The 19,149-nt window shown below is 46.1% G+C and overlaps 1 protein-coding gene across 2 annotated transcripts in view; it reads right to left on the bottom strand.

Annotated features, from left to right (window-relative positions):
• The window catches only part of SMCHD1 (structural maintenance of chromosomes flexible hinge domain containing 1), a 285,354-nt gene that overhangs the window by 158,582 nt on the left and 107,623 nt on the right, over positions 1 to 19,149 (bottom strand). For both annotated transcript variants that reach the window (XM_054984492.1, XM_054984491.1), the window contains exons 26-28: positions 11,975 to 12,123; positions 11,441 to 11,529; positions 33 to 151 (exon numbers count right to left, since the gene is read on the bottom strand). In XM_054984492.1, the coding sequence (XP_054840467.1) occupies positions 33 to 151; positions 11,441 to 11,529; positions 11,975 to 12,123 (357 nt within the window). The remainder of the gene's footprint in view (positions 1 to 32; positions 152 to 11,440; positions 11,530 to 11,974; positions 12,124 to 19,149) is intronic.

Consider the following 19,149-nt stretch of genomic DNA (forward strand, 5'->3'; position numbering starts at 1 on the left):
ATAAGTGTGTGTGTGTGTATATGAGTTATTACCTTCCAACTAGTTGTCAAATCTGTCTTATCCAGACCATTCCCAGAAATTCCCAAAGAATTTGCAGATGACGATGTCAGATTTTGAAGCTGGTTTCCATGCTGATCTGTAATCATTACCTCTGTAAAAAACAAGTTAAAAATTGAGAATATTGCAAAATGTATAAAACAGGGTTGCATTTATCTGAAATTGTTACTCATTGAGTGGTCTTCTGTGCATGCGCAGGCCAAACACAGACATTCTAAAGCTCCTAGAGGCACAAGATGCTTTTTTCCCAGGCACAGCTATAAAAGGTAGGGCGAGCAGCTCCCTCCCTCAGTTCTCTCAGCCACCTGTGCAGAAGGAAGGTAAGAATAAGAGCTCATGGTAGGGAAGGTGGGAGGAATGTGTGCCTGCACAAAAGACCATTTGATAAACAACAGTTACAGGTATGTGCAACCCTGTTTTCATGATTACGTCTTCTGTGCAGTCCCACATGGGACATTAGCAAGCTAACTTACCCAGGAAGAGGGTGTGAAAAGACTTCAGGACTACCTTGCCAACAGTTGTGTCCCATCAATGGCATAATGTTTGATTAATGTAGATGGCGTTGATCAGGTGGCCGCTTAGCATAAGTTGACTAGTGGGATGCCCAATTTAAAGGCTGACAAGGTGGACTGAGCCTTTGTGGAATGCTCCTTTATATGTAATGGGCAATGGGCATAGTTGATTACACTGTTTGTAACAAGTCTTAATGAGCCCCACTATACATTTGGAAATAGTCTATGCAGAGACTTTCTGGCCCTTTTTGCTTCCTTTAAATGACACAAAGAGTAGAGTCCATCTGAAAAGGAGCAGTCCTGTCTAGATTGAAACACAAGTCACTTTTAATATCTAGAGTGTGTAAAAGTCTCTGCATTGTCCTCAAGTGTTGGAAAGAAGACAGGCAGGACAATGTCCTGGTTAATGTGGAACTGGAGACGACCTTTAGCAGAAAAGGGAGGCTCAGATGGAGAATGACATTATTTGAAAACATCTTTATGAAAGAAGGATTGGATCTCAGGACTTGCAATTCATTCACCCTTCTAAGTTGAGGTTATGGTCACCAGAAAAGCTGTTTTAGCTGCTAGTATCTTGAGGGGGCAGGTAGCTAGGGGCTCAAAGGGTTTGTGCATGACTGAGGTGAGAACCAAGGAGAGATTCCACTGGGGAACAGGCCTGGACACTGTAGGATATTAGTTAGCTAGACCTCTATTCCAACCAGGATTTACTGTTTACACTGTCATGATAGGTAGAAATGGCTGCCAAATGAACCTTAATAGAGAAATTAGCCAATCCGTGGTCCTTTAACTGGACCAAAACGGAAGGCAATGAGGAAGAGTTCAGATTGCTATCTTTGGCCCAAAGACAAAATCCTTTCAACTTGGCTAGGTATGATTTCTTGGTGGACAGTTTGCTAGTCTCTAACAGGATCTCTTGGACTAGGGAGGAAAAGACTAGTTCAGTGGAGAGACAAACCATACTGTGAGTTTTAGAGTGCCCAAGTCATGGTGGAGAATCACATCATCCTGTAGCAGATCTGGGGGTTAGAGGAAAAGAGTGGATTCTGCCCTGTGCCATTTGAAACAGAGTGGTAAATCAAGCCTGTCTTGGCCTATAAGGGGCTACTATGATTGCCGAGGAATGTTCCCTCATCATCTTGATAAGTGCTAGAGTCGTAAGGGTCAGAGGAGGAAATGCATACAGGAGGGTGCCTCACCAGGGAATCCCTTTCCCTGCCCTTGAGCAATACCATGCACATTTCTTGTTGAGATGTGTGGCAATGAGGTCTATGGTCAGATAGTCCCACCTTGAAATGATGGGGCAGAGGGGACTTGGAAGATGGCGACTAACTGAAAGCATACATTCCAGTGTGCTCTCACCCCTGCTCTGTGTTCTGGGCTTAACAGCCAGGCAGGGTTGTATAATCAACCCCAGCCCCCTTTTTTTAAATCTAAGAGATGCTCCAGCTGTTGTGTGGAGGAAGATTAGAGGATTTGGGGCCCTTTTTAATTAGAGGACTGCAACATCTTCTGTCTCCATAGAATGCAGACAACAACAACAACAAGCAGTTATGGAGTGAGGCTAGTTGGAAGGCTAAGTAAGTCAGCCATTTGGAATATTTGTTTATATATTAGTTGGAATTTGTTTAGACTATATCTAGATTTGTCTCCTTTCTCTAAGAAATTTTGATTAAAAGCTATAAGCTATAGTTGTATTTTATTTTTCTGCCTCTCTTTTATATGATTGAAGAAAGCTAACAAGATTTTCAGTTTTTTATTAAACACAACTATTTACTTTTTATTTGAATACTTGGCTTCAAAAATATTATTTGGATATTTGACTTCAAAATCATCCACATTATATTTCAGTTTACAAACTGTGTGTCTACAAAAGTTTACAGATTTTAATTGAATACAGTTTTCAACATGGAGATAAGCTGCCATTTTATTTCATTATACTTCAGCAACCTAATTGATTATTAAAGGATTACAAGAATATTTCATAAATAAAGTCCAGATACTTAGAAATGCTGCTAAAACTTCCTTTGTTTTAATTTCTCATCTTGGTTTTTTTTTAAAGACAGAACTGGACATGATAATTAACTTTATTTTGCTCTATTCACTGATCCCCTGATTGCAGAGATCGCCGCCACCTGTCTTTTGAGCGTACTAGTGCTGAGACCTTTGTCTAGACCATCCTGGAGAAAAACAAGGATCTGCGTCACCGATGCCGACATGGGATCCCGACCTTTCTCTATGCACCATTGGGAGAAACGCTGCCACGTTCTGTTGTAGCTCTTGTTGGTCGAGCCTTTCCGCGAGGCGAGCATCGTCTCCACCACCTTCTCAGGATATCCTAGTTCCTTGAGCTGTTCACACTTAACCGCCAAGCCGTCAGCTTCAGAGAACCCAGGTTCGGATGTAGAATTTCCCCTTGTGCTAGTAGATCCTCCTTGCACGGAAGGGTCCACGGATTCGGGTGAGACAGCCTCTTGAGGTCTTGGAACCAGGGCCTTCTGGGCCAATATGGTGCAATTAGGACCACGTCCGCTTTCTGATCTATGATCCTCTGTATGACTCTGTGGATGATCTTCGTTGGGGGAAATGCATACAGTAGTCGGCGCGGCCACTCCTGACTCAGTGCGTCTACCCCCAACGCCTCCGGTTCCCTGTACCTTGAGAAGAACTTGGGGACCTGCCTGTTCTTCAGAGAGGCAAAGAGGTCTACCTCTGGGGTGCCGAACCTCATGCACAACTCCCGAAAGGTTTGTTTGTTCAGTGTCCATTCCGAGTGGTCCACTTTGTTCCGACTCAGCCAATCCGCCAGGGTGTTCTGCTGTCCTGCTATATGGCTTGCCCTTATTGATTTCAAGTTCTCTTCTGCCCAGAGGAAAATTTCCTCCGCTTCTTTGCTCAGTTGCCTGGATCTTGTGCCTCCTTGTCTGTTTATGTAAGCCTTTGCCGTCATGTTGTCTGTGTGTACCATGACGTGATTTCCTTGGAGGGCATCCCTGAACTCCAAGAGCCCGTTCTTGATGGCCTTGAGCTCTAGCAGGTTTATGCTGGATTCCTGTTCTTCCGGGAGCCATTCCCCTTGAGTTATCCTGTCCCTCATGTGTGCTCCCCATCCTGACAGACTGGCATCGGTCGTCACCGTAAGACGGATTGGCTCCCTGAGCGGGGACCCCTCCCTGAATCTGTTCGGAACCAGCCACCAGCTCAGCTCCCTGTGCAGCGCCTCGGGAATCTCCACCAGTTTGTGCCACCTATGGGTGATGACCCGCTGGTATGGCCGCAGGAATCTCAGAAGAGGTCGGGTATGGAACCTGGCCCATTGGAGCGTATCCTGGCAGGATACCATCATGCCTTGCAGCTTGGCCAATTGCATGACCTCCGCCACCCTTCTCAGTTGTATGTCCTGTATCAGCTCCCTGATTTTGTGCTGTCTCTCCGGAGACACAAAGGTTCTGTCCAGTACTGTGTCCACAATCACTCCCAGGTGCACAATTCTCTGTGCTGGGGCCAACATGCTCTTTTGTCTGTTGACAATGAAACCATGGCTCTCCAGGCATTGTATTGTCAGAGACACTGCAGTTTGTGCAGATCGCAGGGAGGGTGCCTTTATCAGGATGTCGTCCAGGTAGGGCGACAGCGCCACCCCCTGGATCCTGAGGAAAGCCACCAGCGCAACCAGGACTTTGGTGAAGACCCTCGGGGCGGACTTCAGGCCGAAGGGGAGGGCTCTGTATTGGTAGTGGTGTCCGTTGTAGGCGAAATGCAGATATTTCCTGTGCGCTGGACGTATGGGGATGTGTAAATAGGCCTCCGATAGATCTATGGAGGCCAAAAAATCCCCAGGTTGAATGGCTTCCGTGGTTGATTTCATCGTCTCCATCTTGAATTTCCTGGACCTGATGTGGAGATTTAGCCATTTGAGGTCCAGAATGGCCCTGATCTCCCCGTTCTTCTTCGGTACAGTGAAGAAGATCGAGTACACCCCTAACTTGTTGGAGTGTTTGGGCACTGGCTCTATGGCCCTGATTTGCAACAGGTGCTTGATCGCCTCCATGAGTTGAAGATGTTTCAGCTGGGAGCTGTTCTGAGCCATTGGAATAAAGCGTCTCTTTGGGATTTTTTCGAACTCCAATGAGTAGCCCCTGGAGACCGTCTCCAGTACCCATTTGTCCGAAACAGTCTTTTTCCATTGGGGCAAAAATTCCTGCAGGCGCCCCCCTATGTGACGAGGCGTGCTGCAATAGTCATGCTTGGTTGATCTTCTTCTGGGCATTGGATTGAGAGGCTGGCTTTCTGTAGGCGAAGGATCTACTGTCAGCTCTAGTCTTGGACTGCCATCTGCCCTTGAATGGCCTATCTGAAGTTTGCCTAGCTGACCTCTTGAAGTCACGAAAGGAGTGCCTTCCTTTATACTTCATCTCTTTTTTCTTTGACGGTAGAACCCTCTTCTTGTCTGAGTTTTCTACAAGATACTTATCCAATGCTTCTCCAAAGAGTTTTTCCCCTGAGTATGGGATTGCTGCCACTTTACTGCGGGCTGGCGGGTCCACGTCCCAGTTCCGCAGCCAGGTGTTCCTTCTTGCAGCAACGTTGAAACCCATGGCCCTCGAGGACATTTGAAAGGAGTCCAGGGTGGCATCTGCTGCAAATGCCGCGGCCAGGGCAATCTTTTTGACCTCATTTTTGACCTCTTTAGGTACCTCTCTGCCTGCTGCTGCCAGGTCTGAGGCCCATGTGTAGGCTGCCCTCGCAAACAGTGATCCCACAGATGAGGATCTCAGGGAGGCCGCGGATGCCTCAAAATCTCTACGCAGGGCCTGCTCAATTTTCTTGTCCGATGGGTCCTTGGGCATACCGTCCGCATCCATGGGGAGGACTGAGGTCGTTGCCAGACTTGAGACAGGGTCGTCCACTGCAGGGAGTTTGATTTTCTTGGCGTCATCTGGTTCCAGAGAATAGAATTTGTGGAAAACAGACTGATAGAGTTTAGGCTTAGCCGGGTTATCCCATTCCATTCTCAGTACATCATGGAAGATGGCTGGCAGGGGCACCCCTGTGTGCTTCGGACCCACCTTGGGCAAGGCCCTCTCCAGACCTTGTGGATAGGCAGATTCCATCTCAGCTTTACTCACTGAGGACTGAGAGATTTCCAGTGTTCTCAGTACTTTTGCGAGCAGCTTAGAGTACATTTCCGGTGGGAAGAGCCTGGTCTGCACCTGATCAGCCTCTATCTCCTCTTCCTCTGACAGTTCCCCTTCCTCACTCCCTGAGGACTGCGAGGATGAGTCTGGATCTTCCTGAGACTCCTCAGAGGCACTGGAGTCCACCTCTGTCCATTTATCCAGCTTCCTTTTCTTTGATTTGGACAGGGTGGAGGACTCAGCCTTCTTTTTCCCCTTGGAGGTACTTGGGGTTTTCCTCTTGGGGCCAGGCTGTTCCCTAAGCTCTTTGACTGCACTGTCTATTCCCTTCCTAATTTCTTCCTGCAGCCAGGCCAATATGTTGGCTTTAGCCTCTGGTCCTGTGAGATCGGGTTCACTGCTCCCTGAACTCTTCCCTTGGTTAGGATGGGAGTGACTAGGCCTTTCTGATGCATCCATGCTTTCAGAGGCTTTCTGTTCGGAAGGGCCAGCCTGTGATGTCATTCCCGCCAAAAACGTGGTGCCTAAAGTGGGAGCAAGCGTGGGCAGGCATTACCCAAATAGTAACAAAATTTCCCAAAACTCAGTGTTTAAATGGAGCAAATTCACAGGGTAGTGCATTAGGAAGAGTTTTCTTAACCACCCCAAAAACGGAGCCATAAAGCCCAGAGAGGAAGGTGCAGTAAGAGGCTGCTTCCCCCTCCCCCTCCCCCTAGTGTCCAAGGCCGCTTTTGCTCTCTGTGCTCCCAAACGGGGCCGGGGCTCGTCCTCCCCCCCCCGCTTCACGGAGAGCAAAGGCCCCTCGGCGGGGTTGTATCGCACTCACTGTTTTTGGCGTGCTCTCGGAGGCTTCTGCTGTTTGGAGCCCTTAAGCTTCCTGTCAGCTCTGTGGCCGCTGAGTTTCCTGCCGCTTTTCCGTGCCTCCTCTGCAACAACCGGGTCCTAGCTGGCTAGGATCGTCGGTTGTGCGACTCGCCTCCGTGGCTCCCTTGCCGCTCAAAGAACACTCAATCGGGAGTGGGGTGGGGTGGGGTGGAGGAACAGGTCCTTCCTTTCCCCAGTGAGTCAGCGCCTGAAGATGTGTTTGAAGATCGCCGCTCTCTAAGAGCTCCGAAGTTGCGTCCGCTCTGCTGAGCAGGGCCGGAAAAACTGAGTCATCCTGGGAGCCCCTCCCCCGAGGATCGCAAGTTTGTCCGGCCCTGCGCAAGAGACGGAGGAGGAGCTACCCACTAGTGATGACTGCCCCACTCAGGACCACAGGAGAACCACTTGTACGGGTTCTGGATGTGTGGATTGAAAACTCTGATGAACCAGTTTTGGACAACATGAAGTCTCAATATGGCAAATAGAACTATCAGTTGTATTTGTTTTGCACTTTGGTGCCTGTATGAAAGGGTAGAAACAAAAGCTCCCTCAAATTCAGTATAAATCAATATATAATCAGTATGTAAAGTGCTCTGTGCTCAATATAAATATTACATCATGGGATCATCAATACAATCAATACAGTATGTCAAGAATATTAAATGCAGACAATTAATAAAGGTACAATTCATTCACAACATCTAAGGTGTGTCCGGTAATCAATTTAAAGTACTGTCCATGTGAGTTCCAATAGTCATTCCTTATTGCATTAGCCAATTCTTCTCTCGTTTCCAGGTGGCTGGATTAATTAAAGAAGAGCTCCATGGCACAATTATTCTGTTGTCCAGCCAGGCAGTCTCCATGGGGAGATAACGGTTCCAAACTTGCCCGACAAACTGCCACCTCAGTTTGTTTCATACATACACAAGCTTTTTCAAGGGCAGTTTGTTGGTGAGCCTGTTGAAAGGACCTTGTTCAAGGTGAGGAGGAATTTTCTTACCCTGTTAAGAGTAGAGAAGACCAGGGCTCGAGAGGAGTCTAAGACTCCCCCCATAAAAAGCACTCTCTGTTGTGGAACCAGGGATTTTTCCATATTAACCATGAGACCCAGTTGGTCCAGCACGCTCAGAACCAGGGATGTGTGTTGAGACAGTAACTCTCTGGTTTGACCCACTAGAAAACAATTGTTGAGATAGGGGATATGGTGGCTTACCATCACTGCCATGACCCTCAGACAGATATGAAGGGTAGAAGAGTGACCAAAAGGGAGGACCTTGCATTGGTATTTTTTGGAGCAACATCGGAAGGAAAGGAACTTTCTGAAGTGAACATTTTTTGGAACATGAAAATATCCATCTTTTAAATCCACACCAACAAACCAAACTTGAACTTTCAACAGGGATAAAACATCTCTTAATAACATTCAAAACTTCTTTAATACTGAACTTATTTAGGGAACAGAGGTCTAAAATGTGGCATGAGCCCTCTGACTTTTTGTCCACAATGAAACAGTAAGAAAACACTCCATCCATGGAAATGAGTGGAACCGGTTCGATGGCCTCTCTTTTCCGCAATGACTGTATTTCCTCTGTGAGCAAGATGAGATGAGGTGGAGGGTTGACCAGAGGTGGGATGTTTGGAGGAGGAGTCTTGAACTCCAGACAATAGCCTTGGATGACAATGGACAACTCCCAAGCCTCCTGAATGATAGATACCTAGGCCTAGTGATAGCTTGTTTCGAGGGGCAAAAGGGGGTCTGGTGTCAAAAGCTCCATTTATTCGGACCAGACTGATCTTTTGGAGATCGAGAACTATCTTTTGACAGTTCTAAAGGACCTTCTCTGGGATTGAATGGAGGTAGAGGATGAAGGCTACTGAGAGCCTCTGGATGTTGAGTGTATCTTCTGGGAATTAACTGATGGTACCTGTTATAAGGAATGTAAGATCAAGGGGGATATCTTTGTCTGAATGGATTTGTGTAGAGAGGTATGATACCCAGGGATCATACCTCTGTGACTTTATCATCTTTGATCTTCTTTAGTGCATCATCTGTAGTAGATGAGAACAGGTCTGAGCCTTCAAAGAGAATGCCTTCTACACTTATCCTATGGTGAGGGGATAGCACCTTGGTTCTAAGACATGCATATCTACAGATTACTATAGCAGGGGCTATAACGTGGGATGAACAATCACCAACATGTCTGGCTATGTTGATTTGTTGTTTCAAAAGCCTTAAGGCTTCTCCTTGTAATATCTTAGCAAGCATTTGTTTGTAATTTATGATTAAATTTAAGTACGAATGTATGTTTTCTCATAAGAACAACAGGTAGTGGGCCATAATACCTTCATACTTTCCAATCTAAAAAACTACCGCTGCTGAGGTATACACCTTTCTGCCTAGTTTGCCAAGCTTCCTCCCTTCTTTATTAATTGGAGCTGAGTGGCCCATGGTTTCCTGGAGGCTTTTCCCTTGTAGGGACTCTGTGACAATGGAATTAGCCAATGGGTGAGTAAAAAGGAATCCTGACCTTTCTTGCTGGGTTTTATACATATTTTCCAGCTTTTTTGAAGTTGCTTGAGTCAAAGCTGGTTTGGCCCAAATATCTTTTGTCACATCAAGAATTCCCTGCAAGATTGTAAATGCTACAGGACCAGTTGCCTCCAAGTGCAGCACCTTGAAGACCAGATCTGAGTAGGCTGGAGTGAAGTTCACTTCACTTTCCACTTCAATTTCCAAGGACCTCACCTTACAAATCAACTGTTTTTTGTATAATTGAAGGTCTTTACTTGAGGAAACAGCAGAGTCTTCTGTAAGATATTCTGGTGGGGATGGTTCCAAAACAAAATCGGAACCAATAATGGGGTCGTCATCCAATTAGGTGGAAGGCTTCAACGTCAGCTCTGGTGGAGCATTACTTTCTGGAATTGTATTGGGAACCAACGCAGATTTTAATTTTCACTTTGGTTCTGAGTGGACTAGGATATATGGACCTTCCTCGTGGAAGAAATAGTGAAGAGGTGGGTAAATTCCTGGAGAACCTTCATATCCACAAGCATAATAACAATGGTAGGGTGAAGTATATGGTGATTAATGGAAGCAATGGTAACTTCTGTTGTGAGCCAGTTCTAGTTGATTGTTATTGTTAGACATAACTGAGGAATCTCTGTGGATCTCTGATGGATGTACAAGAGGTGGTGGTAGTGGGGAAATAGCCATAGATGGTTGAATAACTTTGAGAATTTCCCCTTTGGAAAGGAACAGAACCCAAGTGGAACGACATCTTAGTTTCAGAGAAGGTGTTCTTGGAAACCTGGATGGACTCAAAGGATCCGATGTAGCTGGGTTCAACAACGCGGATTTCTTCTTGAGGCCCTTTCAAGTTGAAGACTGGTCCACATGCTTATTAGCAGGCAGCCTCACCTGGCATCAAGGTGGAACTGACATAGACGCATCAGGGGCCAACTGGTTCTTAGCAGATGAACCAGGAGCCGAAGAGGCAGGAGGAACCAAGGAGGCTTGTTCTAGGCACTGCAGTTTTTTATCTGCAGCCATGTGATCAGAGTTGGTGGTGCCCTTCAGGGCTGACTCTCAAAGTGCCACTTTCAGCCACAATGCCCTTTCATGGTGTGCTTTGGGCATAAATTATTTACGGACTGTACACTGCAAGGTGTCATGTCCTTCTCCCAGACAGAAGGGTATTTGTTGTGCCCATCTGATAAGGCCATCTTCATCCCACAACAAAAACACTTCTTGAAGAGGGCCTTTGACGCCATGGAATTGAAGGCCTCAACTCGTATTCAACATGATGGATTAAAGGAGTGGAGAAAGAAGTCCCAGTTCAGTGGTGGCAAAAGAACTGAGGGAGGGAACAGTTCTCCCTACCTTTTATAACACTTGGGGGGAAAGTGTGCAAAAAGGCTGGCCTGTGCATTGCTTTTAGAATGTCTGCGGCTGGTCTGTGCATGTACAGATCCCATGTGGGACTGCACATAAGAGAGGACAAAGAACATTTATTTAGCCCATTTTAATCTTGCCTAGCCTTCAAGGACCACAAGTGCATTTCTACCATCCTCACTTTTGTTGTCAAAACAACTCTGTGAGATAGGTTAGGCTGAGATTTGAACCTGAGTTTCCAGATCCGAGTCTAATACTCTACCCACTACACTGCTCTGGCTCCTTTAATATACATAGTTATTGCAAAACAGATTAATTAACCACGTAATCATAGAGAAAAGCAATAGCTATATACGCAACTTCACAAATATCAATGCATGCTCCCTAAGAGCATCTTTAAAGTTATTAAATGATATTTACTTGACAAACAAAGTGGGCATTTATCTAAAAATTTCTAGCATTTCAACAAAAGACACATAAGAAGGTCAAAGAACAAAAGACAGGGCCACTGAATCCCCCAAATTTCCAAAAGAAAACGTAGAAGAAATCAACAGTGATACAGAGATCTTGTTTAGGGAAACACAAGCTCAAAACATAGGAATGTGCAAACTTCCTTTGCATCATACTATTTAATTAGTTTTCAGTGTATGGATGGCTTTGATGGAGCTATTTTCAGAAAGTCTGGACTCTGATAAGCTCTGCACAGAACTGGATAGGATAGGATGTAAGACCTGGAATGATTCACACACTCCACATCCTTAGCATACTTACCTACCACCACAGAACTACTTGTGGCAGTCAAGGTCATATTTACCAGAAACACCGATGAGTAATTCAATGGACTGCAATCTGTCACTTGCTAAGCATAGTTTGCTGCTGTAACCTGCTACAAAGCACTTTTGGTGCCATCACAGCTATGCATATCTGTAGGAACGGGGAACCAGAATAAAACGTTGAACAGTAGAAGTACTTACCAATTTCAGCTTGCAACTTTTCACCCATCTGTAGTATGTTTGATCCTTTAAGTTTGCATTTGATATGCTTTGGCTCATCAGCAAGTGGCCTAAGTAATAAATATTTTCCATTTTTACAAGCCATTTACAGTACAATCATAAACAGAGTTACTCCAATCTAAGCACACTGATCCTGTTTTTATATTGACTATTTTGAGCAATAGATTGGGTTCAAGATCTTCATGCAGAATCAAACTTGTGGAACACAGTTCACACCTCCCTTTAGGGACAGTGTGGGATACAGTATAGGCAGCTGAAGCTTGAGAAGGAAATTCATAGACATTACAATTCCTCCACCACAAGTGGAATTGCCTTCACACACTATCTAACCAAATATGTTCTTGCAGTACACTTATTTCAAAGCAGTGAACATTTTAATATATGCTTCATAATACTTACATGCATAAATTGCTCAGCTACCAGTAACAATAAAAATGTGTTCTTGTCACTATAACCGATCATAGAATATCTTCTAGAATTTCAAAATGTACAAACCTAACTGTAAATGCACTTTCCAGAGATACATGGTCATCATGGAATGTAACTTGACAATAGCGAGTATCATTTACAGATGTTGGTACTTTAATATCAGGCAATAATCCTTTCATCAGTTGTTCTCTACTAATCTTGGGAGTCCAATTAACCTAAAAAACAAAAATAAATTCAATTGGCAGTGTCAAGTGTAATTGAAAACAACATTTTCTCTGTTTTTATTGATAACATTGCTTTTTATCTTGTCTAATAAAATAAATTAAAAATTCAACCACTGATTATCTACATCCCCCCCACACTTTAGCCAGAAGCCCTGCTTTGGGTGCTCCTGATGTCTAAGGCTAGATGAGTGGCAACCCTAGAAAGGCCTTCTTGGTCATGGGCCTTAAACGTTGGCCCATTCTGCATGGAACTCTTTAAGCCAGTGCTTCTGAGCTTATTCCAGATGACTTGAGAGGTTTCTCTTTGAAGTCGCCTTTTGTACGGGCTGGAGACCACATCACTTTTTTTTAAATTTCAGTGCATGCATCCTAACATTGCAATATTGAAACCCAGTGTGTTCACCATTCACCTCCTTCTCCCTGTCCCTGTATTTGCCGATTGGGCAGGCCTGTGCCCACCATTTATAATATAAGGACTTAAAAGTCTGCAATCCACGAGGCACTTAAATTGCATTTCTGAGATGAAGCCATTTAAAATCAGCAAGGGTGCTTAACCGGTTTAAATAAAAGTTTGCAAAATGCAACTGCAAGTACTGAGATTTGATTAGATGATCAGATCCCTCTCCCCCTTTCTCTTCTTCTCTCTTTCTGTCTTATGTGTATATTTTTAGCCAGCAGACACCGAGTTTTTAAAAGATTTTCAATTCCCTCCTCTCATAATCAAGCAGCAAACACTCCTAATAGAGAACTTTTGGGCGAAGGCTGGAGTACCTGGAGACTGAGTACCAGAGGAAAGAGCTGATCAGTGCTGTGAGCAAATTTAATGCAAATCAGCTTTGGGGGGGGGGTGAGGTAGACAGGAGCCTTGAACCTGGGCCAGCAGAGGCTCCAATTGCACTGAGAATCGCCTGGCTTTATCTTCCCCCTGAAACCATTTCTTTATGAGAGATGACATTGCAGTTTTATGACTCTTCCCTCATTTAAAACAAAAATAAATAAGGTGTGTGTGGAGAGCTGGGGAGGGAGTGGTTTCCACCTGGTGGCCAACCAATCAGCACACAAGAAAGGAAGGGGGGGAGGGCGGCAGTACAGGACTAAGAATTCTGCACACACGTAAGATGCATCAGTGGCGACTAGACATGGGCACAAACAGAAAAAAACAAACATGGTGTTTGTTGTTCATTGCCATCCATGAACAACGAACACTGACAAACATGATCCTGTTCACGAACACATTCATTGTTCGTGGGGGCTAGCAGGCTCTCCTCCAGCCATCAAGATTCCTACTGCACCACTCCCAGAAACCCTACCTGAGCAGGCGGCAGGAAATGTACCAATAATAAATAATAGCTTGGTCCCAGAGCCTGGCAGCAGCCCTGGAACTTGAAGGGGTAGATCCCTTCCGCACCACTCCCAGAAATCCTACTTGAGAAGGCAGCAGGAAAGGTACCAATAATAAATAACAGCTTGGCCCCAGAGCCTGGCAGCAGGCCCAGAACCTGAAGGGGTAGATCCCTATCCCACCACACACAAAGAAAATTCAAGCTCCAATGCATTCACCCTCTCTCTCTAACAACAACTGTCTCTCCCTGAAAGTGAGAGCTGGGAGCCCCCCTCCCCCCTGGTCTTTTCCTCTTGTAACAAATTGGGAGCTCCAGTCCACACTTGGAAGGAAGACCTGCCTATCAAGTGAAATTGGGCTTAGATTGGGGTTTACAGGAGTTCAGACAGAGTTCAGACAATCCCTGCCTGAGTTCTCATGGGAATTGATTGCAGGTACCAGACTGTCTGGCTTGATGAACAGCAATGAACGAGGCTTGCAACGACCACTTGTTCGTTTAGAATGGGGCTTCACGAACAGCTAGTTCGTGAACAGCAGATTGGGCTGTTCATGGGTTTTTTTTAGTTCATATTGCTGTTCGTGCCCATCTCTAGTGGTGACTCAACAGCAGCTTTAAAAAAGTTGTTGTATGTGCACAGAGAAAAAATTTGGGGGGAAATTAGATTCTGCATCTCATGCTTTCTTTCCTCATGTGGAAATCTGGAGATTGAAAGAAGCAGAATAGAAACTGAATTGCCCTAAACTGACCATGTGGATTGGGCCTTTGGAAAAACTTCCCCAAGGAGATCAGTCTGTCTCCCTTTTACACTGTCTTCCACCTGTGAGTGAAGAAAACTTTTCTGTTTTATTTGGTGTCCCCACCCCCAAATAATCTCCTCCCTGGTTGTGTTGTTACATGCATTTATGTTTTATTGAATTGTTTAACAATTTCATATATACTTTATTTTACATGATGTTATAACGTCTCAAATGTCTTAAAGCTGACATTTTAATTAGGAGTGTGCAGCGGGGAAAAGATTCGGTTTTCCCGCTTCAGATTTACCCGAAGCAGGAAAACAATCCGGAATAACCGGGTTTTCGGAAATCGCTTCGGTATGCTTCAAAATGACCTTATAGAACTGCCGAATCTATAAGGTCATTTTTCTAGTCCAGAGTTAAGTATACCCACCACAGTGGCATAGATCAGAAGCACAATAAAGTCTCTGTTCACCCAAAGACTTAATGAGACAAGGAAGCACAATATAGTTCTCATATGGTAAAGGAGAGAAAGACAAGAAGACAACTGCCTATATAAAGAAAGATGATGATTCCTTAGCACCAAATGTACTGCAACCACTGTAATGCTGTTGGTGAAAACTCTCAGGACAGCAGAAAAGCTGGATGGTACCTTGTACTGGTAGTGGCAGTCTCTCCCAGCAAACCAAGAAACAACGTTATGGCTAGATCAAGATGTGGAAAACAGAGCTGCACGTACCTGTAACTGTTGTTTATCAAGAGCTTCTGTGCAGGCAAACATTGGGACTGCACATGTGCAGGCCTGCCAATTGGAAGGATTTTATAGCTTTTATCCTCTAAGAGGGGACACTTTCCTCCCAGAGTGCCTGCACAGCGATTTCCTGCCAAAACACCTGAGTTCTGAGGGAACGTGCCCCCTGATCCTCAGTTTCTCCTTTGCTGCCAAACTCTCCAAGATGAGAAGTGAAGAGTATATAACAGGACAGGAGAAAGGGTATGTGTGCCTGGACAGGAGACCTCAATGAACAACAGTTACAGGTAAGTGCAACCCAGTTTTCAATGTTGGACTTCCTGTGCAGTCCCACACTGGAAGTTTAGTAAGCTATTTATCAGGAGGAGAGTTAACTCTTCACTGAAAACAATGCTTTCAAAAATTGTTTCTTTCTTAATGAAGACATCCACAACATAGTGCTTCACAAAAGCATCAGCGGATGCCCCTGTTGCAGTCTGCATATCTCATGTAATGGAACTCCTTAAGAAGTGCTGTCAATGTCGCTTGAGATCCAGCAGCATGTGTATAGATCTCAGATGGACAAGACACCTCAGAGTTTACATAACATGAATTGATGATCTGTATCACTCAACTCACAATAGTGCAAAGATGGTCTTTTTCCTTTCTTAGGCCCCGCATATCAAGTAAACAGTAGGGTACTTGTTCTAAACTGGGCTGTGTTATTGAAAATAGCACAAAAGGATCCTTTGACATCCAGTGTATGAAGTCCTCTTTTTGCCTCCGAAGTAGGTGATGAGAAGAATACCAGTAGTACCATCTCTTGTATCATGTGGAATTTGGGAACCACTTAGGAAGAAACTCAATACTTAGTCTGAGTACTATATTCTTTGGATGTATTTTAAGGAATGGCTGGTTCATCCTCAGAGCTGCTAGTTCATGTACTCTTTAGCGGGCAAAATTGCCACTAAAAAGGGTACCCTGTAAGGCAAAATCCTTAAGAGACATTTGGCTGAAGGCTCAAAGGGTTTCTTCATCAACTTATCTAGGACCAGCTGTAGTGAGCACGTGGAACTATTTAAGTGACTCGTGGAAACGTTACTCATTTCCAATAGGAACAGTAGGTATGTAATGTGAAAATACAGTTTGTCATCTACCATGGAGTGGAAGGCAGAAATAGCCACCATGTGGACTTTAACAGAGGAGTGGATAAATCTTCCCTCTTGTAAAGCCGCAAGGTATTCTAATACAGTAGCCAAGGCACTGGTATAACAATTAACTCCTTTGGCTCCCATTTAATTTTCATGCCTAGACCATTTCCTAATAAAATACTCTAGCACTGAGTATAATTTCAGCCACCTCATCAGGCAGGTTAATGACAAATTAGCCATGTTGTAAGATTCCGTTTGGAGACATCGAGGTACTTGAGTTCCTTCATAAGACAGGAGATCGGGTATGTAGGGAAGTAGAAAATATTGGTCTTTGGCCATTTCCAACAGTCGATGAAATCACAATGCGGTAGTCAGAGAGTACGTATCAGTGTCCTATGTATAGTTTATTTGAAGTGGGAAATTTATGGCAACAACATTCGATAGGTTAGATATACTCCACTACATAATCTGGGTGTATTTGTGGTAATAGTCTGTACTTTTTGTTTAAGACCTGATTCGAATAGTGTGGCTTTTATAATATGTTTTTCAAAATGAACTTGCGAGGAAATTGAGATTGATCCATTCTATATGCAACAGTTTCTGGCTATCAGGACATCAGTTTATCAAGTATATTTCTATAGTAGGAGCAAAGCCTGATGTGGGAAAAAAATGAGCTCTAGAAAGGGGAGGGTGGGCAGGTGAGCACTGCTGCCTCCTTCGTGCTAGATCCAAGCTGGGTGGAGGTGGCGGGGCAGGTAATGCTGCCTGTTCCGTGCCTGATCTCAGCCAGGTGAAGGCAGGAGGGGGGTGGGCATTGTCTCCTGCTCCGCTCCTGATCCTGGTCAGGAGAAGGTGGGGGACGGGCACTGCCACCTACTCTGCACCTGATCCCGTCTGGGTGAAGGGTGGGTGGGCATTGTTTCAAGCTCCGCTTCTGATCCCAGCTGGTAAAGGAAGGTGGGCATTGCCCCCTGCTTTGCAACTGATCCTGGCCAGAAGAAGGTGGGGTTGGCAGGAATTGCCACCTGCTCCACACCTGATCCCAGCTGGGTGAAGGAGGCGGGCATTGCTACCTGCTCCACTCCTGATCCCGGTTGGGTGAAGGGGGCGGGCATTGCCTCCTGCTCCATGCCTGATTCCAGCCAGGTTACGAGTGGACAGGCACTGCCACCTTCTCCATGCCTGATCCTGGCCTGTTGAAGGAGGGTGGGCACTGCAACCTGCTCCACTCCTGATCCCTGCCGGGCGAAGGCAGGGGAAGCGGCATTGCCATCTGCTCCATGCCTGATCCTAGCCAGGTGGTGGTGGGGGGAAGCATTGCCTCCTGCTCTGCACCTGATCCCAGCTAGGTGAAGGTGGGGGGTGGGCATTGCCTCCTGTCCGCTCCTGATCCCAGCTGGGTGAAGGTGGAGGGCAGGCATTGCTGCCTGTTCCGCACCTGATCCCAGCTGGGTGAACGTGGAGGCGGGCATTGTCATCTGCTCCACCCCTGAACCCAGCTGGGTGAAGGCAGGGGACGGGCACTGCCACTTGCTCTGCTCCTGATCCCAGCTGGGTGAAGGCGGGGGACAAGCATTGCCACCTGCTCCTCTCCTAATCCCAGCCTGGGTTTCCCACCACAGCGCACTCTCTGGAGAGAGAGAAGAGAGATGCTGCCATGGAGGGAAGCCCTTATCTGGGCTTCCCTCCATGGCAGCGCCCTCTGGAGGTGCACCAGGGCAAGAAGTGAATTGTCTGGAATATGGTTTTCCTTTTATATAATAGGATATGCTCAACTACCCACTGTCCTTTAACCGTTGTTTTTAAATCCATGTGTTTTAAATAATACATGTGTCTATCATTCAAGACTTGTTTATATTTATATATTTGAAAAGTGTGGGGATTGTTAAGTGGAATAAATTATTCCCCCCCTGCACCAAGTGCTCTCTTGCTTTTTCTTGCACTTTACACAGGAAAACATTCTGTACACAGGAAAACATTCTGTCTTAATTAGAGGTGTTTGCTTCGGTCCGATCCATAAAGATTCAGGGGTTCTGAATCGGGGCCAGCATGGAACCCTGAATCTAAGCTTCCTGAAGCAATACATATTGGCAAAGGCGGCGGCGCGGCAGCTTCAGCCTTCCCCACTGCCCCTCTGGCCGCTGCTGTGGCAGAAGAGGTGGAGCGGGCACTGGCAGCGGCCTTCCTCGCCACCCTTGGGGTGGGGGGTGGGGGGGAGGAACAGTAATGGTAGGGAAAAGAAAAATTTGCCCTCATCTTTCCCTCCTGGCAGCAGTGGGGGAATTTTCCAGCAAGTAGTTTCTCATACTCCTTGCTTGTTAATATTGTTGGAATAAATCATTGTAACCTAATCTGAATAGAAAGAGTGAAGAGTACTTGCAGATGAAAAGGGGACTTGATACTTTGTATAGTGACAGTTTGTTTATATGTTGCTATGGAACTGGCCCTTCCCTGCTTTGAATGAACATTGCTTTTGTGTCAGTTAAAAAAGGTGTGTTACTATAACCAGGGCTGGATCTAGGGTTGCTGGCGCCCAGGGCAAACCTAGTCTGACCCCTTACGCGTGCAGCGTGTGCGTGCTCCCGGCGCTGCATGATGACATCATTTCGGTGATGTCATCATGCAGGGAGAAGTGGTGGAGGCAGTGTGCGGGGCTGGGAAGCCGCCTGCGCCATTCACCTCCCCGCAGGACAGGGGGCAGCTGGCTGCCCCCTGTCCTGCAGGGCAGGCAAAAGGCAGCGTGGCCGCCTGCTCCATTCGCAACTGTCCTGCAGGGCAGGCGAATGGCGCGGGCAGCCTCGCAGCCCCCTGCACTGCCTTTCGCCTTCCCCACAGGACAGGGGGCAGCTGGCTTGCCGCGAATGGCGCAGGCGGCCACACTGCCTTTTGCCTGCCCTGCAGGACAGGCGAATGGCGCGGGCACCTCACAGCCCCCCGCGCTGCCTTTTGCCTGCCCTGCAGGACAGGGGTGTGTGGCAAGCCCACTCCCCCCTATCCTGCGGGATAGGCAAAAGGCAGTGCGGGGGGCTGCGAGGCTGCCCACGCTGCTGCCTGCACGC

The sequence above is a fragment of the Eublepharis macularius genome, chromosome 7, assembly GCF_028583425.1.
Source record: "Eublepharis macularius isolate TG4126 chromosome 7, MPM_Emac_v1.0, whole genome shotgun sequence".
Classification (NCBI taxonomy): domain Eukaryota; kingdom Metazoa; phylum Chordata; class Lepidosauria; order Squamata; family Eublepharidae; genus Eublepharis; species Eublepharis macularius.